Genomic DNA, 24009 nt, shown 5'->3' with positions numbered 1-24009 from the left:
TTTTTTTTTATAAATATAAATTTAGAGTACCCAATTCATTTTTCCCAATTAAGGGGCAATTTAGCGTGGCCAATCCACCTACCCTGCATTTCTTTGGGTTGTGGGGATGAAACCCACGCAAACACGGGGAGAATGTGCAAACTCCACACAGACAGTGACCCAGAGCCGGGATCGAACCTGGGACCTCTGCGCCATGAGGCAGCAGTGCTAACCACTGCACCACCAAGCTGCCTCGGTTTTGTCACTTCTAAACAATAAAGAATACAATCACATGCATCTGATTCTGAACTCAGCTTCCCATCAAAGGCTCTTTTATTCTTTTCCCTCCAAAATAAAGATACATCTGGGACTTTGCTTTCAGCACACCCTGCTGGAAGCTTTTTTTATAGCACTTATTTTTAACTAAAACGCTCTTTTACAAAAGTATAAACATTAGACACAAACACCTTTGAATAATAACGCTTTTATATGTCATAATCAAACTCTTGCCCATGGTCATTCCCCCAGGTGAAGAAAAGCTTCATTTTATTTAAATACATTTCATTTTGGAAGTGTTTTTTCAAAGTTACTGATTCTACAGCACCTGCGTGATTTGACTTGTCCTCTTTTGTCTGCCTCACTTTCTGTCTCAGGAAAAGCTACATAAGTCATAAATGATAAGGGCTCAGATCTTCCAGTCTCCAGATCGTCAGAGTCTGATATGTTGATTTCCATGGTAATTGCTCAGGAAGTTTGAACTTCCAATAGGAAATTCCCCTGCTCCCAGGAACCCTCCTCAAATGCCTCAATGTCTCAGAGACTTCAGACAGTTCTGTGGCACTTAATTGAATAGTTATTCAGGAAATGTTCGGCAGATTAAACCCAAGTCTGACTCCTGGATAACTATAGAATGGAGTTTCCAATCACTCTCACTGATGCCCCCCCAACCCCATGACTAGCCCTATGACTGCCTCAACCAATCCCCCTCAGACCTCCGAATATCCACTCCAATTACTCCTCCCAACAACACTATACCACACTGATCAACCAGCTAATCCACCACCCCCCAACCCCACTAGACCGGACTATCACTCCCAACCAAACTACCTCCCCCGCTCACCTGCCATCATCTTTCCCTGCCCCCCACCCCCCTCCCTCCCCCCACCTATAGGAAAGGTGGCCAAAACATGGCTTACAAGGGAAATTGGAGATAGTATTAGATGCAATGAAAAGGCATATAAATCAACCAGAAAACCTGAGGATTGGGAGCAGTTTATAATTCAGTAATGGAGGGATTGATTGAGATGGGGAAAATAGTGTACGAGAGTAAGTTTGCAGGGAACATTAAAAAAAAGAGGGATGGCAGGGAAGGGAGTGCAATGTTCCTCCTGCAGGATGTTTGAGATGAGGGATGCAGTTAGTGTCCCTGCTGATTTTACCTGCAGGAAGTGCAGCCATCTCCAGCTCCTCCAAGACCGAGTTAGGGAACTGGAGCTGGAGTTGGATGAACTTCGGATCATTCGGGAGGCAGAGGGGGTCAGAGATAGCAGCTTCAGGGAATTAGTTACACCAAAGATTGGAGATAGATGGGTAACTGTAAGAGGGACTGGGAAGAAGCAGTCAGTGCAGGGATCCCCTGCGGTCGTTCCCCTGAGTAACAAGTATACCGCTTTGGATACTTGTGGGGGGGGACAACTTACCAGGGGTAAGCCATGGGGTACGGGCCTCTGGCACGGAGTCTGTCCCTGTTGCTCAGAAGGGAAGGGGGAGAGGAGCAGAGCATTAGTAATTGGGGACTCGATAGTCAGGGGCACAGATAGGAGATTTTGTGGGAGCGAGAGAGACTCACGTTTGGTATGTTGCCTCCCAGGTGCAAGGGTACGTGATGTCTCGGATCGTGTTTTCCGGGTCCTTAAGGGGGAAGGGGAGCAGCCCCAAGTCGTGGTCCACATTGGCACTAACGACATAGGTAGGAAAGGGGACAAGGATGTCAGGCAGGCTTTCAGGGAGCTAGGATGGAAGCTCAGAACGAGAACAAACAGAGTTGTTATCTCTGGGTTGTTGCCCGTGCCACGTGATAATGAGATGAGGAATAGGGAGAGAGAGCAATTAAACACGTGGCTACAGGGATGGTGCAGGTGGGAGGGATTCAGATTTCTGGATAACTGGGGCTCTTTCTGGGGAAGGTGAGACCTCTACAGACAGGATGGTCTACATCTGAACCTGACGGGCACAAATATCCTGGGGGGGAGATTTGTTAGTGCTCTTTGTGGGGGTTTAAACTAATACAGCAGGGGCATGGAAACCTGGATTGTAGTTTTAGGGTACGAGAGATTGAGAGTATAGAGGTCAGGAGCACAGAATTGACTTCGCAGGAGGGGGCCAGTGTTCAGGTAGGTGGTTTGAAGTGAGTCTACTTCAATGCCAGGAGTATACGAAATAAGGTAGGGGAACTGGCAGCATGGGTTGGTACCTGGGACTTCTATGTTGTGGCCATTTCGGAGACATGGATAGAGCAGGGACAGGAATGGTTGTTGCAGGTTCCGGGGTTTAGGTGTTTTAGTAATCTCAGAGAAGGAGGCAAAAGAGGGGGAGGTGTGGCGCTGCTAGTCAAAAACAGTATTACGGTGGCGGAGAGGATGCTAGATGGGGACTCTTCTTCCGAGGTAGTATGGGCTGAGGTTAGAAACAGGAAAGGAGAGGTCACCCTGTTGGGAGTTTTCTATAGGCCTCCAAATAGTTCTAGGGATGTAGAGGAAAGGATGGTGAAGATGATTCTGGATAAGAGCGAAAGTAACAGGGTAGTTATTATGGGAGACTTTAACTTTCCAAATATTGACTGGAAAAGATATAGTTCGAGTACATTAGATGGGTCGTTTTTTGTACAATGTGTGCAGGAGGGTTTCCTGACACAATATGTTGACAGGCCAACAAGAGGAGAGGCCAAATTGGATTTGGTTTTGGGTAATGAACCAGGCCAGGTGTTAGATTTGGAGGTAGGTGAGCACTTTGGGGACAGTGACCACAATTCGGTGACGTTTATGTTAGTGATGGAAAGGGATAAGTATACACCGCAGGGCAAGAGTTATAGCTGGGGGAAGGGCAATTATGATGCCATTAGACATGACTTGGGGGGGATAGGTTGGAGAAGGAGGCTGCAAGTGTTGGGCACACTGGATATGTGGAGCTTGTTTAAGGAACAGCTACTGCGTGTTCTTGATAAGTACGTACCGGTCAGGCAGGGAGGAAGGCGTTGAGCGAGGGAACCGTGGTTTACCAAAGAAGTGGAATCTCTTGTTAAGAGGAAGAAGGAGGCCTATGTGAAGATGAGGAGTGAAGTTTCAGTTCGGGCGCTTGATAGTTACAAGGTAGCGAGGAAGGATCTAAAGAGAGAGCTAAGACGAGCAAGGAGGGGACACGAGAAGTATTTGGCAGGTAGGATCAAGGAAAACCCAAAAGCTTTCTATAGGTATGTCAGGAATAAAAGAATGACTCGGGTAAGAATAGGGCCAGTCAAGGACAGGGATGGGAAGTTGTGTGGGGAGTCTGAAGAGATAGGCGAGATACTAAATGAATATTTTTCGTCAGTATTCACACAGGAAAAAGATAATGTTGTGGAGGAGAATGCTGAGACCCAGGCTATTAGAATAGATGGCATGGAGGTACGTAGGGAAGAGGTGTTGGCAATTCTGGACAGGCTGAAAATAGATAAGTCCCCGGGGCCTGATGGGATTTATCCTAGGATTCTCTGGGAAGCCAGGGAAGAGATTGCTTGGCATTTGACTTTGATTTTTATGTCATCATTGGCTACAGGAATAGTGCCAGAGGACTGGAGGATAGCAAATGTGGTCCCTTTGTTCAAGAAGGGGAGTAGAGACAACCCCGGCAACTATAGACCGGTGAGCCTCACGTCTGTTGTGGGTAAAGTCTTGGAGGGGATTATAAGAGACAAGATTTATAATCATCTAGATAGGAATAATATGATTAGGGATAGTCAGCATGGCTTTGTGAAGGGTAGGTCATGCCTCACAAACCTTATCGAGTTCTTTGAGAAGGTGACTGAACAGGTAGGCGAGGGTAGAGCAGTTGATGTGGTGTATATGGATTTCAGTAAAGCGTTTGATAAGGTTCCCCACGGTAGGCTATTGCAGAAAATACGGAGGCTGGGGATTGAGGGTGATTTAGAGATGTGGATCAGAAATTGGTTAGCTGAAAGAAGACAGAGGGTGGTGATTGATGGGAAATGTTCAGAATGGAGCTCAGTTACAAGTGGCGTACCACAAGGATCTGTTCTGGGGCCGTTGCTGTTTGTCATTTTTATCAATGACCTAGAGGAGGGTGCAGAAGGGTGGGTGAGTAAATTTGCAGACGACACTAAAGTCGGTGGTGTTGTCGACAGTGCGGAAGGATGTAACAGGTTACAGAGGGACATAGATAAGCTGCAGAGCTGGGCTGAGAGGTGGCAAATGGAGTTTAATGTAGTGAAGTGTGAGGTGATTCACTTTGGAAGGAACAGGAATGCGGAATATTTGGCTAATGGTAAAGTTCTTGGAAGTGTGGATGAGCAGAGAGATCTAGGTGTCCATGTACATAGATCCCTGAAAGTTGCCACCCAGGTTGATAGGGTTGTGAAGAAGGCCTATGGAGTGTTGGCCTTTATTGGTAGAGGGATTGAGTTCCGGAGTCATGAGGTCATGTTGCAGCTGTACAAAACTCTGGTACGGCCGCATTTGCAGTATTGCGTACAGTTCTGGTCACCGCATTATAGGAAGGACGTGGAGGCTTTGGAGCGGGTGCAGAGGAGATTTACCAGGATGTTGCCTGGTATGGAGGGAAAATCTTATGAGGAAAGGCTGATGGACTTGAGGTTGTTTTCGTTAGAGAGAAGGTTAAGAGGAGACTTAATAGAGGCATACAAAATGATCAGGGGGTTAGATAGGGTGGACAGTGAGAGCCTTCTCCCGCGGATGGAAATGGCTAGCACGAGGGGACATAGCTTTAAACTGAGGGGTAATAGATATAGGACAGAGGTCAGAGGTAGGTTCTTTACGCAAAGAGTGGTGAGGCCGTGGAATGCCCTACCTGCAACAGTAGTGAACTCGCCAACATTGAGGGCATTTAAAAGTTTATTGGATAAGGATATGGATGATAATGGCATAGTGTAGGTTAGATGGCTTTTGTTTTTTGACTTCCCATGTCGGTGCAACATCGTGGGCCGAAGGGCCTGTACTGCGCTGTATCGTTCTATGTTCTATGTTCTATGACTGTTAAAGCTTCTATCGATATGTGAAGAGAATGTAGGAACATTTATAATGGGGAACTTTGGTTCTGTCGTCACAAAGGAGGACACAAATAACATACCAGAAATGTTGGGGAACACAAGGTTTAATGAGAGGGATGAACTGATGGAAATCAGCATTAGTAGAGAAATGGTGTTGGGGAAATTGATCGGGTTGAAGGCCAACAAATCTCCAGGGCCTGATAATCTACATCCTAGAATACTTAAGGAAGTGGCCTGAGGAATAGTGGAAGCATTGGTGAGCATCTTCCAATATTCTATAGACTCTGGAACAATTCCTACAGATTGGAGGATAGCTAATATAACCCCAAAATTTAATAAGGGAGGTAGAATGAAATTATAGACCAGTCAGCTAGATGCCAGTAGTGGGAAAAGGTTAGAGTCCATTATAAAAGATTACTAGCAGAGCACATGGAAAACAGTGCAAGGGTCAGACAGAGTCTGACAGGTGGGGGAAGTTTGAATGAAATGGCAATCTGACGATGATTGCTGCTCCTCAGATGATCCAGGCCAGGGTGTTCTTCTCCCCTGCAGCCTTGTTCCTTCCCATTTTGCCATCTCTTTTCTCACATAGATAATAAACTAACTTAAAATAACTCTATGTTCTTCAAATCCTTACCCTTATATCGAGATTTGAATGTTTCTAGGTAACGAGCTGCATCATTTTCATCCAGGCCCATTTGCTCACCAAGAGACTTTGCTCCAATCCCATAAATGATACCGTAACAAATCTAAAGATGAAAGGACACCTGTACATTAGAAATTCAGGAAACAGCAATACATCACCATGGAAGCACATACAACAGAGATGACATTTTACACAAAACAAGCCCATTGAGTGTTTTCTGATCACAATTCGCCAGATGGGCATACCTCCTGGAACAATTTATTAAATCATAAATAGTTCATTCTCCATCCTCGTAATTTGTTTTAAAGGAATAACGAATCTGGGAATTACAGCATGGGCCTGAATTGTATGCTTCCCACCAGTGGAAATTTAGGCCAGTGGGGGGGGATAGGATTCATATTCATTTAATCATACAGTGCAGAAGGAGGCCATTCAGCCCATCGTGTCTGCACCGGCCCTTGGAACGAGCACCCTATGTAAGCTAACACCTCCACACTTTCCCCATAACCCAGTAACCCTACAATGGGTAAATTTAGCTTGGCCAATCCACCTAACCTGCACATCTTTGGACTGTGTTCGGAAACCGGAACACACGGAAGAAACCCATGCAGACATGGGGAGAAAGTGCAAACTCCACAAGGTCACCCGAATTCAACTCGGCTCCCCGGAGCTGTGTGTCAGCAGTGCTAACCACTGTGCCACCTCGACCACACAATGGTTTTGCACTGGGGAGGGGCATGATCTCAGATAGGAAGCCTGCCCTTGCCCCAGTTGAGGCCATTAAGTGGCCAATTAATGACAAGGGCCCTTTGTCTCCAACCTCTATTTTTCAGGCTGGTGGGAACATTGAACCTCTGCGTGAGAAGGCAATAAAGAATCAAAGTTAGATCTCAGGTGGGAATGATGGTTAGGGGTACCTCCATCAGAATCCCCCTTCTCACTCGGGTTAAGACTCTGTTTCTTTGGGATCTCCCTACACCGGACTCTACCCCCCGACCCCAAACCCCCCTTTGCAATCCCGCCTCCAGGCCTTCCCTACCCTCTTGGCCCTGCGACTCCTTACACTTTAGCTCCAGCACTTCGACTCGTGCAGATTGGTGTAGTTCCTCCTCGGTCCACTGTAACACTGTTGCTACAGGAACTGGAGAGCTGCCAGCCAATCAGATTGGCTGGTAACTTTAATGTGGGACTTCCTCCCAAGTGAAGGACATAAATCCCGCCTGTCCAGCCAATAAAAACTCATTGGAGTGTAAATTGGCAGCAGAGCAGTCAGAGACAGTGAGGATGTGTTCCCTGCCAACTCTTTGGATAGTGGAAGACTATCCCCAACCATCTGGAAAATTCAGGCCATAATGTCCATCCAACATTAGACATAATTCCACGATTGGACAGCAGTTGTTAAACAACCCGATTGTACGAGAAGATTATGCTGAAAATAAATGTAAGATTGTCGGGCTCATAACGTGGCTCAGTTATGTGTGCTAGAAGCTACATATACTCACACACCTGGACCTATCCTTTGCAGACAGAAGGAGCATGTCCACAAATTGCACACTTTCTAACTAAACAAGCATTTGGGGTCAGCCATTCCCTGGTTCATTCTCTCGGGCAATATCTTGATCAGAGTCAACCTGCCAGGTTTGAATTTAAACAAAACCTTGTCAGTTAACTGTTCCTTGGTTCATTCTCCATGGCAACACTTCTCCAGAGTCCACTTGCCAACCAATTAACACCCCCTCTTTCTCGTGCAGTATAAATTGGTATCCCCTTTACAATTGGTGTTCTTGTAAACCTGTCCTGATGAATGCAAGATGAACAGCTTTGACAGCATGTCTCTTTTTTCAGCAAACTGAGGTTTTGTACTACTCAGCAACTAGTTAAGCACAACTCTATTATCTCATCAAGTTAGTCAAACGTAATTTCCTCTTAATGAGTCCATGCTGCCTCTCATTTGTTACTTCATGCTCATCAAGTGACTGTTAATTTTCTCCAAGGCTATCATTTCTAATTTCCCCAACATGAACATTAAAGTGACAGGCCTGGAATTGCTAGGTATATCCTCTCTTATTTGAACCTGGGTGCAACATCTGTAATCCTCCAATTCACTGGCACTATTGCATCGAAAAAGGATAGGAAGATTCTGACCAGCACCTCCAGCAATTTAACCATTTCATCCCCTCAGCAAAATAGTATGCATTCCATCAGTACCGTGTGATTTACCCAGAGTACCTCCTCTTTATCTAAACTTATCTCAACAAATTACCACAGCTTGGGCAAAGTCTTTTACCTGGTAAGCGCCAAGGCAAAATGCTTATTTAATGCATCAGTCTTCAATCTCAGTCAATAAATCTTTGTGCTCCTCTGACAATCCTCTGTTACTGTAATTACCAAGCACCAACTGCTTGCAATCAGAGCTGCTCACCATGAATGCCTAATGTAACCAATATGTTTGCTGGCTGTTCTCAGACTTTGCTATTCCAGTAGAGGTGCATTCCGAACACACCACTTCTGAAGGAACATGCATGTTGCTCACCAAAATACACTGGGGACTCATTTGCTCGGGGCATGAGTGAATTCTGGTCATGGAACTTTTAAAAACAACCATGGGTTTGATATTTGTGCCAGAACAAGAGGTTTTTAAAAAAATATCTCGATGAACACATGTTGATATCTTGACTTTCTGCTTTATTAAACATTAAATTAACTGACTTTTAATGTAGGGTATGTGCCAGAGGCTTGTAATTTATGCAAAAATGTGTCATCTGTCATACCAAGAAATTCTGTCATCGATGTTTAATAGTACAGTTCGTTTCATTTTGAAGAGTTAAAAAGTTGTCAATTTATGTTGCACTGGTTTCAAGCAACAAGAATATCTTGGCGTGATTACAACGACAGAAGCAGCATGTGGAGTAATGTCATACAAAGCAAATATTTGCAAAGTTCATATTGCCTGTTCTGTACACTGGATTTGTGCTCACGGGGACATAAATTTGCTTTATTTTACACTTAACAGAAGGCAATGGGTTACCAGATAACCTCTCCAGCGAGAGGTGAGAAGTTTTATGTTGCCGATGTAACATTGTCAGATAATGCATTCAGGTCAGCTCACCTGCTTAGCCTGTTGTCTCAGTTTGTCTGTTACTGATGCCGACTCCACCATTTTCCATTCTGCAGCAATGCTCTTGAACACATCTTCCCCACTGTTTAGGACATGAATAAGGCTCCTATCCTTGGAGAGATGAGCCAGAATCCGCAGCTCCAGTTGAGAGTAATCTGCCGCCAGAATGAGACCACCTTTAAAGGAAAAATTAAATTAGATATGGTGAGGTCGCTAAACTTGACATTAATCCAGAACTGCACTTAATAGAGAAACAGCAAATTTGTAAAATCATTCATCTGAACATTGAAAAGGCACAGGGGCCAGCCAGCATGGATTGAGAAAAAGTAGTTTACGTCTTACAAATGGATTAAAAAAAAAAAAGACTAACTAACTAGTACATGAAAGCTATCCAGTGTGTCAGGAAGCAGAGGCAGTTTTAATTGCTCTATATTTGTCTTGCAGGATATTAGAAATAAGGTACAGATTTAAGTGAGTTTAATTTAATGTATTTGTGTACAAAAGGGTAAAACTCTAGTTCGATGAATGTTAAACAAAGGTGTTTGCATGTCTAGGGGTTTGGGTTTCAGTTCAAACTGGCTGCATTGTGCTGAGAGAGTTTACGACCTGTAAAATAATAAGAGTTTGGAGAAAGAATGAGATGTTGCTTAGCAGTCAGGGGTCAACTTCAAGAAAAATTTTTTTTTGATGTGTTTAACTGAACTTAAAAAGACTGAAGGAGCTCAGCAGCTAGAGAGAGAACATCTCTCTCAGTCCTGCCAGAAGCAGAAGTAAAACAATGGATTAATGGGCACAAAAGCAAATCCCAGAGAAAACTAAGAACAGTTAAGTTCTAGAAGCCAGGGAATAAAAGGTACATTGAAGGATTTAAGTCAAAGGAACAAACAGAAACTGGAATTGCAAGATTGAAGTTAAAGTTCATTGAAGTTAAAGCCAGAGCTGAAAGGAGTGAAACCTGGTAATGTTGGCTAATGATATGTCAGAGATATCTGAAGTGATCCACAGGTTTCTGATATTTTACTACAGCCTATGAAGCAATTGTGAAGCTATTGGCGGCTAGATCCGAGAAATTGCATGGAAGATGCCTCTCAGCCACAGGGACCCAGGTTCAATTCCTTGGGTGACCGTCTGTGTGGAGTTTGCACGTTCTCCGTGTCTGTGAGAGTTTCTTCCGGGTGCTCTAGTTTCCTCCCACAGTCCCAAGATGTGCAGGCTAGGTGGATTGGCCATGCTCAATTGCCCCTTAGTGTCCAAAGATGTACAGGTTAGATGGGTTGGCCATGGTCAATTTCCAGGTTTACAGGGATCGGGCAGGGGAGTGGGCCTAGGTACAGTGCTCTTTTGGAGGGTTGATACAGGCTCGATAGGCAGATTGGCACCCTGCTGCACTGTAGGGATTCCATATATGGATTCTATGGCAATGCAAGACAAAGAAATACTGAAAGGAGAGTTATAAAATCTGGAAGCAGACCCTTACTAAAACAGCCGAGGGAAAGCACTGTTCGAAAGAAGATTTTAAAAAGTGACACATCCATTATAGTCAAAAGATATTGATTCCCACTTTTTGTTTTAGGAAGCGGTCCAACACAATCGATTAGGACCCTTGTAAAAGGTTCCTCAAATGCTGGAATGGGTATCAAGGCCACTGGTTTTATCACTGCTTGAGGTTTCCCTATCACTTGACATGTGTGACATGATTGACAAAATTTAACTACATCTTTATGTAGTTATGTAGATTTTAGCTTGAGTTTTCCTTATTCCCAAATGACCACCCACTGGTACCTCATGTGCAACTCGCAAAGCTCCTTTCTATACCCTACCGGCAATACTACTTGATGAACTTCTGCCCACTTTTCATCCGCCTGCATATGTACAGGCCTCCATTTTCTCATCAAGACATCATTTTTACGGTAATAACACTCTGGTATACTCTCAGATTCCTCTTCCGTATATGCTTTCTGATATATCCGTTGTTTTTCTATATCTTTCTGTTGTAACTCCGCCAATTTTCCTGAACTAAAAATATCCGCCTCATTCTCCACCTGTTCTTGTTCTTTTTCAACCATCTGATCAAAAATCGTTTCTGATAATTGCACTTCAACTTCATCTTCACTCTTTGATTTCTCCTCGTCTTAACCTGTGACTTTGCGACCTTGTTACTACACAATCCGGAAAAATCCCAGGATATTCGTCCTTCAACACTTCAGTTGACTGATTTTCCACTGCCTTATCAACCACAGTAGGCATCACTCCCACCTGCGATCCAGCTATATCATTACACAAGATAAACTGTATTCCTGGACAAGATAGTTTCTCTATTACTCCTACTACCACTTCACCACTCTTCACTGGACTTTCCAACCTTACCTTATATAATGGAACGCTACTCCTCTCACCCTGAATTCCACATATCACCACCTTTTCTGGCAACATTCTTCCCAAACTACATAATTCCTCATCTCTTATCATTAAAGATTGACTAGCCCCTGTATCTCTTAAAATTGTGACTTCTTTACCTGCTCCTCCTGATACACATGAGTAAACTTTACCCACACAAGTAAATTCTTTAAAGACATCTGGCACCTTCTTAACAATTACTTCTTGAACAGGCTGTACAATCGTTTGCACCTCCTTCGCTTCCCTTGGGCTTTCCTTTACCACTTTAACAAACCCCACTGTCTTATCCTGTTTTACCACATCAGCCTTTCCAGTGCTTTTCTTCAACCACCAACACTGTGACTTTACGTGGCCTAGTTTATTACAGTGAAAACATCTGAAACTTTTCATTTCTTTTCCACCCTCCTGGATTTCTTTTTTAATCTGAGGTACACTCTCTTTATTGTCTCCCATCAGATCACCTTTACCTTTACCACTTGAGTATTTCTCATGTCCACAGTTTCTATCCCTCACCGGCTGAAGCTGATGTCGGAAACCAAGCTTTGATTTATGAACTAATTCATAATCACCTGCCATTTCTGTTGCAAATCTTGCAGTTTTAACCCTCTGTTCTTCCACATGAGTTCTCACTACATCAGGAATTGAATTTTTAAACTCCTCCAGTATAATTTCTCTGAGAGCTTCATACGTTTGTTCTATTTTCAAAGCCCTTATCCACCTATCAAAATTACTCTGTTTGAGCCTTTCAAACGCCATGTATGTTTGACCAAATTCTTTCCTTAAATTTCTAAACCTTTGTCTGTAAGCTTCAGGCACTAGCTCATATGCACTTAAGATGGATTTCTTCACCTCCTCATACGTTCCATATACCTCCTCCGGTAGTGATGCAAACACTTCACTAGCTCTACCTACCAGCTTTGTTTGAATCAGTAGCACCCACATGTCCTGTGGCCATTTCATTTGTTTAGCTACCTTCTCAAATGAAATGAAAAAGGCTTCCACTTCCTTCTCGTCAAACCTTGGCAATGCTTGGACATATTTAAATAGATTCCCACCAAGCCTTCGACTATGATGCTCTTTCTCACTATCCTCATCACTATCATCCAACTGTACGTTTCCCTTTAAGTCTGCCAATTTTAACTGATTGTCATGTTTCATGGCCATTTTCTGACGTTCAAACTCCCTCTCTTTATCTTTTTCCCTGATCTGTGTCTCCCTTTATTTTTGTTCTGCTAGGGCTATTCTTTCTTTTCTCCTTTCTTCTCTCTCCTTTTCTTCTTCCTCTCTCTCTCTCTTTCTCTTTCCTCTCTCTCACTCTCGTATTCCAGCCGCTTTAATTCTTTCTCATGTTCCATTTGTTTAATTTGCAACTGAATTTTTCCCATTTCCAGTGAGTCAAACTCTATCTCAGGCAACTTTAAATGCTTAACCACCACCATAATTACCTCATCTTTTCGCATTTTGTCAGATAATGTTAACTGCAATGTTCTTGCCAAATCTAACAGTCTGCTTTTCGTTTCTGTCCGTAAAGTACTACGTGTGACATTCTCCACCCCCAAAAACTTCTGAGCCTCTGAAAGAGCCATTGTTCACAACACTCTCCCCACTTAAACTAAAATACCACACCGGAAAAGCAACAATCCTTCACTGTCTTTAAGTTCACAAAAGCCAATCCAATAGATAGACTTTTATCCCCCTCGAGCCCCCAATTGTTATGGGCGAGGTGTTTTCAGAAGTCCAAAATGTATCATGGAGTTCAACCAACCTCCCCCTTTATGGATTTGTTTCTTTTCCGAGCACGCGGCTTTTTCCCTAGGTGTGGGATTACAATTATGGACACGTGGGTTTTCAAACACAAAACACTGTTTATTCCATGAACTCAACTTAACATCTTAAATAAACATTGGATCTCTTAACACCCCTTACTTCAAAGATAACTCAGAAAATATTGCAACAGTAAATAATTCCTTAAAATGTTCCTTCAAACTTCCAAGAGACTTCAACACCTTTAAACAAAATCACCCACTCTCTGACATCACTGTTTTCTTAAAGGTACATTGCTTAAAATTCTTAAAATTGCTTAAAAGACATCCATGTCTTAAAAGTACTCTCGCATGAAATATTTGACTACAATATGTCATGTTTAACATTTTTTTTTGTTAAAAGCTAATTGACAGTCCTTGTGACTATTCCTCCACGTTTTCTTAGCAAAAAGGTAAATACCAACTGGGATCGTAACAAGCGGACAAAACATGTTTCTACAAATTTACAAGTAAAATAAACTTGCTAAGCTAACATTGCAAGAGCAGTTATGTCCATGAACTGGAGTTCACAGAACTCTGTTACAAATCATCTAAACTCATTTCACTGAGGATTTGTGTTGGTACATCTGAAACAAAATCTGTTTTTAAACTGATGTTCTTTTGCTAAGGACTTTGAGATAATCCCACCGTTACAGTTTGATATTTTTAAAAACAATACAAATTACCTGAAAATGGTACAAAAGCATGTCTAAGGCTGACTGCAAATGGCAGCCCTTTATCCATCTTTCCATCACTCATCATAACCTGCCGGGAAGGTGCCACACAGCCCCGCCTTCTCCTAAAACAATATAGGAAGCAAAATGTAAAAGCATTGTCTTTTTAACTTCTATACATCACTGCTACATACAGGACAATTTAACAATAAGTTATAAAACCAGTGACAAGAAGCCCAGAGTAATTACAGAGAGGAATCCAACTGTCAAATAAATGTTCCACACAGATACCTAACACTACAGCACATTTTAAAGAATATATTTAAAATGCACTAGATTTGCTAACATATAGAAATATTAAACTCACTAGCCTTTCAAATCGAGAGTGAATACAAGGTACATAGAAGGTAGGATAATAAAAGCACACCAACCCTGAGAAACAAGAAACAACCCGAGGCATGAGGCAAAGGCTCATTTGTTGAGGGTAATTAGAGGCAGTAGCCGAGAAAAAGGGAGAAAAAAATGAAAAAGCTGTAAACCAAACAGGAGAAAGCAAAACAATTGAACGATAAAAATGTTACAGGGAAAGAAATGCATGTATTTTCATAACTGCACCAGGCAGATAATGTCATGATTTTGGAAGAAAACCGTAAAGTTAATGATTACTTTAAAATTAAAGGCATTTCATCAATATAACCAGATAGTTTTGTGGCGCAGATGACAAATAGCAAATCAAGCACACAGGATCAAATTGGGTTTTCAGTATAGCTTTGTTCTGCGTGTGTGAGAAATTTAACACTCTCTGGTCAAACCTACTTATGTGAACTGTAGAGTTTGCTGGGACTGTGCCCAAATTATATCCAAGATACATTTCCATAAAATAAATAGGATCACCAGTGAGCCGCAGGTACTTTAGATCATACAGGTGAAATAAAAAGGAGATAATTCTGTTCTCATGTTAAAGGATGCTGTGTTACTAACAATAGCCCCACATTACTATGGATTTTTAAAAATGTATTTGTTCACGGATGTGGGCTTTGCTGGCTAGGCCAGCAATTATTGCCCATCTTGCCATGAAAAAGGTTATGGTGAGCTGCCTTCTTGGACCACTGCAATCCACATGGTGTCGTTACACCCACAGTGCTGTTAGGAAAGGAATTCCAGGATTTTGGCCCAGCAACAGTGAAGGAAAAATGATATAGTTCCAAGTCAGGATGGTGTCGCTTGGAGGCAAACTTGCAGGTGGTTGTGTTCACATGCATCCGCTGTCCTTATCCTTCTAGTGGTAGAGGTCTCGGTTTTGGAAGGCATTGTCTAAGGAGGCATGGTGAGTTCCTGTTGCCACTGTGCAACAGTAGTGGAGGGAGTAAACGGCTACGGTGGTGATGAGGTGCCAATCAAGTGGGCTGCTTTGTCCTGGATGATGTCAAGCTTCTTGAGTGTTGTTGGAGTTGTTCTTATCCAGACAAGGATAAGACTTGTGCATTGTAGCTGGTGGACAGGCTTTCAGGAGACACAAGGTGAGTTACTCTCCACAGAATTCCCAGCCTCTGATCTGCTCTGTTGACACAATATTAATATGGCTAGTCCAGTTCAGTTTCTGGTCAATGGTAACCCCCCTGGATGTTGATAGTGGGGGATTCAGTGATGGTAATGCCATTGAATGTAATGGGGAGATAGACTGATTCTCTCTTGATGGAGATGGTCATTGCCTGGCACTTAATTGGCAAGTAACATTCATACCACACATCAACCCAAGCCGGAATGTCCAGATCTTGCTGGATAAGTTGCGGCATATGGACGCAAAAACTTCAGTCTGTGAGTTGCTGCGAATAGTGCTGAACACAGTGCAATCATCAGTGAAGACCCCACTTCTAACCTTATGATGGAAGGAAGGTTACTGATGAAGGTGGTTAGGATACTACCCTGAGGAACTTCTGCAGTGACGTCCCAGACTGAGATGACTGTCAAAATAGCAAATCTTGCTTTGAATTTTTAAACAATATTTTCAATTGTTTTATAGGAGGTAATAAAGAACTTTCCACATTTATAAAAATAATCCCTGACATTTGTCTCTAAAGTGTACAATGATGTATGTTTTTATATGGATGGATAAAGATGGCTATAGATAGAGGTTATCTATGAGATGGAGTGATAAATATCTCTCATACATCACATATTTATCACCATCATTTCAAAGTTTTAGATAAAGGAACATGGTTCCTGATGGATAATCAGAAGATGCATGAAGATCACAAAGTTGCAACTGAAGAACTAATCACTGTTTCACAGAAAATGAGGTTTATGAGGATTGCATGTAGGAAAAATACCTGAATCGTGTAGCTGCATTGCAAGTTCCCTGGGAGGGGAGACTCTCTCCAATCATAGCTGGCATTTCAATTTCAAAGTCCTTTGGCACATTTTGCAGGTTTGGCTCAATAAAGCTGATTCGACCTAATTGAATAAGAGAGGGGTTTACAGAGAGATAGTTTGAGGTCGCATGAAAACAAAAATGTACATCTCAAGACAAACTAATGCGTTGCAAAATCCCCAAGAAAATATTCCATTATATTTCATTCAATAGAATGGGAACCTTTAACCCCATTAGCTTGCCCAACACTACCTCCTAAGTGATAACGGTGGTTTCTAGGTCCTCACCTGCCATAGCCTCCTTGCTAACAATTATTGGCATGTTATTTGTCTTCCACTGTGAAGACTGACACAAAATATCTGTTCAATACCTCAGCCATTTCCTCATTTCCCATTATTAAATTCCCCTTCTCTTCCTTTAAATAAACCAATGTTTACCTTAGCTACTCTTTCGTTTTATATATTTGTAGAAACCTTTGCTACATGTTTTTATATTTTGAGCTAGTTTACTCTCATAATCTATCTTACTTTCCTTTATAGCTTTTCTCGTGGCTTTTTGTAGTCTTGACTGATTTAGCACAGCTGGCTTTTAAAGCAGACCAAGGCAGGCCAGCAGCACGGTTCAATTCCCGTACCAGCCTCCCCGAACAGGTGCCGGAATGTGGCGACTAGGGGCTTTTCACAGTAACTTCATTTGAAGCCTACTTGTGACAAGAAGTGATTTTCGCTTTATTCTCCTGGCCCTGATGGAATGCATCCCAGAGTACTAAAAGAGGTGGCGGGGTAAATAGCAAATACGCTTGTGGTAATTGACCAAAATTCGCTGGACTCTGGGGCTGTTCTGGCAGATTGTAAAACAGCAAATGTGACGCCACTGTTTTAAAAAGGAGGACAAAAGGCGGGTAACTATAGGCCAGTTAGCTTAACTTCTGGAGTGAGGAAAATGCTTGAATCTATCGTTAAGGAAGAAATGGTGAGACATCTGGATAAAAATTGTCCCATTGGGCAGAAGCAGCATGAGTTCATGAAAGCAGGTCATTTTTGACTAATTTAGTGGAATTCTTTGAGGACATTATGAACATGGTGGATGTGGTGTATCTGGACTTCCAGAAGGCATTCGACAAGGTGCCATACAAAAGGCTGCTGCATAAGATAGAGGTACATGATGTTACGAGTAATGTATTAGCATGGATAGAGGATTGGTTAAATGACGGAAAGCAAAGAGTGGGGATAAATGAGTGTTTTTCTGGTTGGTGATCAGTGGCTAGTGGTGTGCCTCAGGGACCAGTGTTGGGTCCGCAATTGTTCACAATTTCCATAGGTGATCTGGAGTTGGGGAAGTTCGCAGATGACACTAAAATGAGTAGTAAAGCCAAGTGTGCAGAGGACACTGAAAGTCTGCAGAGGGATATAGATAATTTAAGGGAGTGGGCAAAGGTCTGGCAGATGGAATTCAATATTGATAAATGTGAGGTCATCCATTTAGTAGGAATAACAGCAAAATGGACTACTATTTAACTGGCAAAAAACTGCAGCATGCTGCTGTGCAGAGGGACCTGGGTGTCCTTGTGCATGAATCGCAACAAGTTGGTTTGCTGGAGCAGCATGTAATTAAGAAGGCAAATGGGATTTTGTCCTTCATTGCTAGAGGGATGGAATTTACAAGCAGCGAGGTTGTGTTGCAGCTGTACATGGTGCTGGTAAGGCCATACCTGGAGTATGGTGTCCAGTTTTGGTCTCATTACTTGAGAAAGGATGCGCTGGCACTGGAGGGTGTGCAGAGGAGACTCACTAGGTTTAGTCCGGAGTTGAGAGGGTTAGCTTATGAGGAGAGACTAAGTAGACTGGGACTATACTCATTGGAATTTAGAAACATACAATTATGAAGGGAATAGATAGGATAGAAACAGGGAAGTTGTTTCAACTGCCGGGTGAAACTAGAACTCGGTCTCATAGCCTCAAAATAAGGGGAACAGATTTAGGACTGAGTTGAGGAGGAACTTCTTCACCCAAAGGGTTGTGAATCTGTGGAATTCCCTGCCCAGTGAAGCAGTTGAGGCTACCTCGTTAAATGTTTTTAAGGCAAAGGTAGATAGATTTTTGAACAGTAAAGGAATAAAATGTTATGAGCGGGCCGGTAAATACAGCTGAGTCCACATAAAGATCAGCCATGATCTTATTGAATGGCGGAGCAGGCTTGAGGGGCCAGATGGCCTACTCCTGCTCCTAGTTCTTATGTCCTTATGTCATATTGCTGGGTGGGTGTCAGTATAATAGCTGTAATGGAACAGCTTGGCTAGGGGAGCAGCTAGTTCTGGAGAACAGGTGTTCAGTATTATTGTCAGAATATTGCTCGGGCCAATAGTAGGGCATTCAGCCGTTTCTTGATATCACGTGGAGTGAATAGGATCGTCTGAAGACTGGCATTGTGGCCTCAGGCAGAGACAGAGATGGAGCATCTACTTGACACATCTGGCTGAAGATGGTTGAAAATGCCTTGTGCTTTGCACTGATACGCTGGGTTCCTCCATCATTGGAGGACGCAAGACGCATCAGGAATAAGGTGGGTGAGCTTAAGGCATGGATCGGTACTTGGGACTACGATATGGTGGCCATCACGGAAACTTGGATAGAAGAGGGGCAGAAATGGTTGTTGGAGGTCCCTGGTTATAGATGTTTCAATAAGATTAGGGAGGGTGGTAAAAGAGGTGGGGTGGGGGGTGGCATTATTAATTAGAGATAGTATAACAGCTGCAGAAAGGCAGTTCGAGGAGTATCACCCTATTGAGGTAGTATGGGTTGAAGTCAGAAATAGGAAAGGAGCAGTCACCTTGTTAGGAGTTTTCTATAGGCCCCCCAATAGTAGCAGAGATGTGGAGGAACAGATTGGGAAACAGATTTTGGAAAGGTGCAGAAGTCACAGGGTAGTAGTCATGGGCGACTTTAACTTCCCAAATATTGAGTGGAAACTCTTTAGATCAAATAGTTTGGATGGGGTGGTGTTTGTGCAGTGTGTCCAGAAAGCTTTTCTAACACAGTATGTAGATTGTCCGACCAGAGGAGGGGCAATATTGGATTTAGTACTTGGTAATGAACCAGGGCAAGTGATAGATTTGTTAGTGGGGGAGCATTTTGGAGATAGTGACCACAATTCTGTGACTTTCACTTTAGTAATGGAGAGGGATAGGTACGTGCAACAGGGCAAGGTTTACAATTGGGGGAAGGGTAAATACGATGTGAGACAAGAATTGAAGTGCATAAATTGGGAACATAGGCTGGCAGGGAAGGACACAAGTGAAATGTGGAACTTGTTCAAAGAACAGGTGCTACGTGTCCTTGATATGTATGTCCCTGTCAGGCAGGGAAGAGATGGTCGAGTGAGGGAACCATGGTTGACAAGAGAGGTTGAGTGTCTTGTTAAGAGGAAAAAGGAGACTTATGTAAGGCTGAGGAAACAAGGTTCAGACAGGGCATTGGAGGGATACAAGATAGCCAGGAGGGAACTGAAGAAAGGGATTAGGAGAGCTAAGAGAGGGCATGAACAATCTTTGGCGGGTAGGATCAAGGAAAACCCCAAGGCCTTTTACACATGTGTGAGAAATATGAGAATGACTAGAGCGAGGGTAGGTCCGATCAAGGACAGTAGCGGGAGATTGTGTATTGAGTCTGAAGAGATAGGAGAGGTCTTGAACGAGTACTTTTCTTCTGTATTTACAAATGAGAGGGGCGATATTGTTGGAGAGGACAGTGTGAAACAGATTGGTAAGCTCGAGGAAATACTTGTTAGGAAGGAAGATGTGTTGGGCATTTTGAAAAACTTGAGGATAGACAAGTCCCCCGGACCTGACTGGATATATCCAAGGATTCTATGGGAAGCAAGAGATGAAATTGCAGAGCCGTTGGCAATGATCTTTTCGTCCTCACTGTCAACAGGGGTGGCACCAGGGGATTGGAGAGTGGCGAATGTGGTGCCCCTGTTCAAAAAAGGGACTAGGGATAACCCTGGGAATTACAGGCCAGTTAGTCTTACTTCGGTGGTAGGCAAAGTAATGGAAAGGGTACTGAAGGATAGGATTTCTGAGCATCTGGAAAGACACTGCTTGATTAGGGATAGTCAGCACGGATTTGTGAGGGGTAGGTCTTGCCTTACAAGTCTTATTGAATTCTTTGAAGAAGTGACCAAGCATGTGGATGAAGGTAAATCAGTGGATGTAGTGTACATGGATTTTAGTAAGGCATTTGATAAGGTTCCCCATGGTAGGCTTATGCAGAAAATAAGGAGGCATGGGATAGTGGGAAATTTGGCCAGTTGTATAACGAACTGGCTAACCGATAGAAGTCAGAGAGTGGTGGTGGATGGCAAATATTCAGCCTGGATCCCAGTTACCAGTGGTGTACCGCAGGGATCAGTTCTGGGTCCTCTGCTGTTTGTGATTTTCATTAATGACTTGGATGAGGGAGTTGAAGGGTGGGTCAGTAAATTTGCAGACGATACGAAGATTGGTGGAGTTGTGGATAGTAAGGAGGGCTGTTGTCGGCTGCAAAGAGACATAGATAGGATGCAGAGCTGGGCTGAGAAGTGGCAGATGGAGTTTAACCCTGAAAAGTGTGAGGTTGTCCATTTTGGAAGGACAAATACGAATGCGGAATACAGGGTTAACGGTAGAGTTCTTGGCAATGTGGAGGAGCAGAGAGATCTTGGGGTCTATGTTCATACATCTTTGAAAGTTGCCACTCAAGTGGATAGAGCTGTGAAGAAGGCATAGCACAATTGCTTCACAACTCCAGGGTCCCAGGTTCAATTCCGGCTTGGGTCACTGTCTGTGCGGAGTCTGCACGTCCTCCCTGTGTCTGCGTGGGTTTCCTCCGGGTGCTCCGGTTTCCTCCCACAGTCCAAAGATGTGCAGGTTAGGTGAATTGGCCAATGATAAATTGCCCTTAATGTCCAAAATTGCCCTTGGTGTTGGGTGGAGGTGTTGAGTTTGGGTAGGGTGCTCTTTCCAAGAGCCGGTGCTGACTCAAAGGGCCGAATGGCCTCCTTCTGCACTGTAAATTCAATGATAATCTATGATTAATCTAGGACAACATCGTGGGCCGAAGGGCCTGTTCTGTGCTGTATTTTCTATGTTCTATTGAGAATGGGGCTATTTTTGGAGACTCCCCCTCCAGTGAGTTGTTTTATTATCCACCACTATTCATGACTGGATTTGGCAGGACTGCAGATCTTGGATCTCATATGTTGATTGGGGGATCACTTGACCCCATCTATTACTTGCTGCTTCTACTGTTTGGCACATAAGTAGTCCTGTGTTGTAGCTTCACCAAGTTGGCATCTCATATTCAGGTATGTCTGGTGCTGCTCCTGGCATGCCCTTCTGCACTCGACATTGAACGAGAGTTGATACCCTGGCTTGATGGTAATGATAGAGTGGGGGAATATGCCTGGCCATGAGGTTACAGATTGTGGTGGAGTACAATTCTGCTGGTGATGGCCCGCAGTATCTCATGGATGCCCGGTTGAATTGCCTGACCAGTTTGAAATCTATCCCATTCAGCATGGTGGTGTTGCCACAGAACATGATGGAGGATATCCTCAATGTGAAAATAGGTCTTCAACTCCACAGAGACTGTGCAGTGGTCACTCGTACCAATGCTGCCCTGGACAGATGCATCTATAACAAGTAGATTGGTGACGATGAGGTCAAGTAGGTTTTCCCTCTTGTTGGTTTCCTCACCACTGCCGCAGATGCTGTCTAGCTGCTATCTCATTTAGGACACAGCCAGCTCGGTCAGTAGTGGTGCTATCAAACCATTCTTGGTGACAGACATTGAAGTATACCACCCAGAATATATTCTGTGCCCTAGCCATCCTCAGTGCTGCTTCATACTGGTGTTCAATTTGGAGGAGTACCAATTCATCACCTGAGGCAGGTGGGGTGAGGGGAGGAAGTGGCGTCGTGGTATTGTCACTGGACTAGCAATCCAAAGACCCAGAGCAAGATCTGGGGACCCGGGTTCAAGTCCCACCACAGAAGATGGTGAAACTTGAATTCAATAAAAATCTGGAATTAAAGGCCTAATGAAGAAAGCATTGTCAATTGTGATTAAAAAAAACCACCTGGTTCATGATGTGAATATGAAGGTAATCTGCCCTCCTTAGCTGGTCTGGCCCACGTGACTCCAGATCCACAGCAATGTGGTTGACTCTCAAATGCAATGGAGGGCAGTTAGGGATGACAATAAACCAGCCAGTGACACGAGAATGAATTTTTAAAAACACATGGTAATCCATTCAACAGTGGTTTGTTTGTCCATGTTTGATCTGTTGCCATAGAACTTCTAGGAGGTCCCGAGTCAACGCTGAGAACTCCCAGAGCAACTCCTTCCCGAATGTATACCATTCTGCCATCAATTCTGATGGATTGTCCTACTGGTGGGACAGTACATTTCCAGAATTGTGTTGTCTAGGATAGTATGATTCCTTGAGTTAGGCTGTTGCTTGACTAGTCTGTGAGAGAGCTCTTCCAATTTTGGCACAAACCCCCACCCATGTTAGTAAGAAAGACTTTTCAGGGACAAGGAGACTGGGTGCACCATTGTCCTTTTTGGTACCTAGGCGGTCCATCCACTTGCATTGCTTGTCAATTTTTCTGTAATGGTTTGGTACAACGGAGTGGCTTGCTAAGCCATTTCAGAGGGCATGAAGAGTGAGCCACAGCAGTGGGTCTGGAGTCACATATCGGCCAGACCAGGTAAGGATGACAGATTTCCTTTCCTAAAGGACATTAGTGAACCCGATGGGTTTTTACGACAATCAGCAATTGTTTCATGGTCATTAATTGAATTCAAATTGCATCAGATGCCCCAGAATATCCTGGGCCTCCGGATTATTAGTCCCATTATGTTATCACCACACCACTGCCTCACCTTTTACTTTACTTTATACTTTTTTTAAATCTCCAAGAATATATAAAAAGCTTTTCCTGAGACTCCACTGAGTTGTGTTACAGTGAGATCATTAATGTACATTGTGTGTCAGGGTTCACTACATTACACAACATGCGGCATTTTGCACTGACACAGGACAAAGCAAAATCAGCAGTTACCTGTAGCACTGTGCGTCTGTGAGATGGAATAGATCCTCTCCATTCCCAGCTGAGGATGCAGGTGTTTCTCCCGCTGCAGAGGGAACACCACTTTGGACATTGCATTTGTAATTTTCCTCCATTCCAAGATTAAGCCAGGCAAAGGATGAAGTGGCTTCAATTTCTCCAATATTTCCTAAAACATTGAATGGTATAATCAATAAAGGACTGATCAGATTTATGTTCTTCTCCTTCTTACAATTGCTATGCCATCTTTGGCATGATTTCTTTATTACTCCCAACACAAAAATATATTTTAATTTGCTTGTTCCATTTTTATATTCTTCATGCAAATGTCAAACATTGGAAGATCCTCTTTCTTTGCATTTACCATTAATTTAGTGTCAGTATTTACCTACAACCTATATTCTAAAGTCTGATTTACCTTATGTATCAGCAACCAAATACCATCAGTTGTTCATCAATTGTTCATGGAGCCCAAAACCTATATTATCCTGAATAGCTCATATAATAAATACAGCTCAAATGTTAAAAAGCCTGTTTGATGCAACACGTCCTCACCTCACTACTGCTATGATGGTTGTCTCTTTTAATTCATTAACTTTTATTGTTGCTTGCTGTTACCAATAAAGATTC

At 43.1% G+C, this 24009-nt stretch overlaps 1 protein-coding gene across 3 annotated transcripts in view; it reads right to left on the bottom strand.

Moving 5' to 3' along the window:
- polq (polymerase (DNA directed), theta) overlaps positions 1-24009 on the bottom strand; it is a 144080-nt gene that overhangs the window by 19777 nt on the left and 100294 nt on the right. For all 3 annotated transcript variants that reach the window (XR_011948657.1, XM_072513705.1, XM_072513706.1), the window contains exons 24-28: positions 23374-23548; positions 16228-16351; positions 13910-14022; positions 9016-9200; positions 5898-6009 (exon numbers count right to left, since the gene is read on the bottom strand). Coding sequence is in view for 2 of the 3 variants with exons in the window: in XM_072513705.1 (XP_072369806.1) it covers positions 5898-6009; positions 9016-9200; positions 13910-14022; positions 16228-16351; positions 23374-23548 (709 nt within the window). In the remaining variant the exon portion in view is untranslated. The remainder of the gene's footprint in view (positions 1-5897; positions 6010-9015; positions 9201-13909; positions 14023-16227; positions 16352-23373; positions 23549-24009) is intronic.

The sequence above is a fragment of the Scyliorhinus torazame genome, chromosome 8, assembly GCF_047496885.1.
Source record: "Scyliorhinus torazame isolate Kashiwa2021f chromosome 8, sScyTor2.1, whole genome shotgun sequence".
NCBI lineage: Eukaryota > Metazoa > Chordata > Chondrichthyes > Carcharhiniformes > Scyliorhinidae > Scyliorhinus > Scyliorhinus torazame.
The sequence above is the reverse complement of the archived record's forward strand: the minus strand, read 5'-3'. Positions and strand labels throughout refer to the sequence as shown.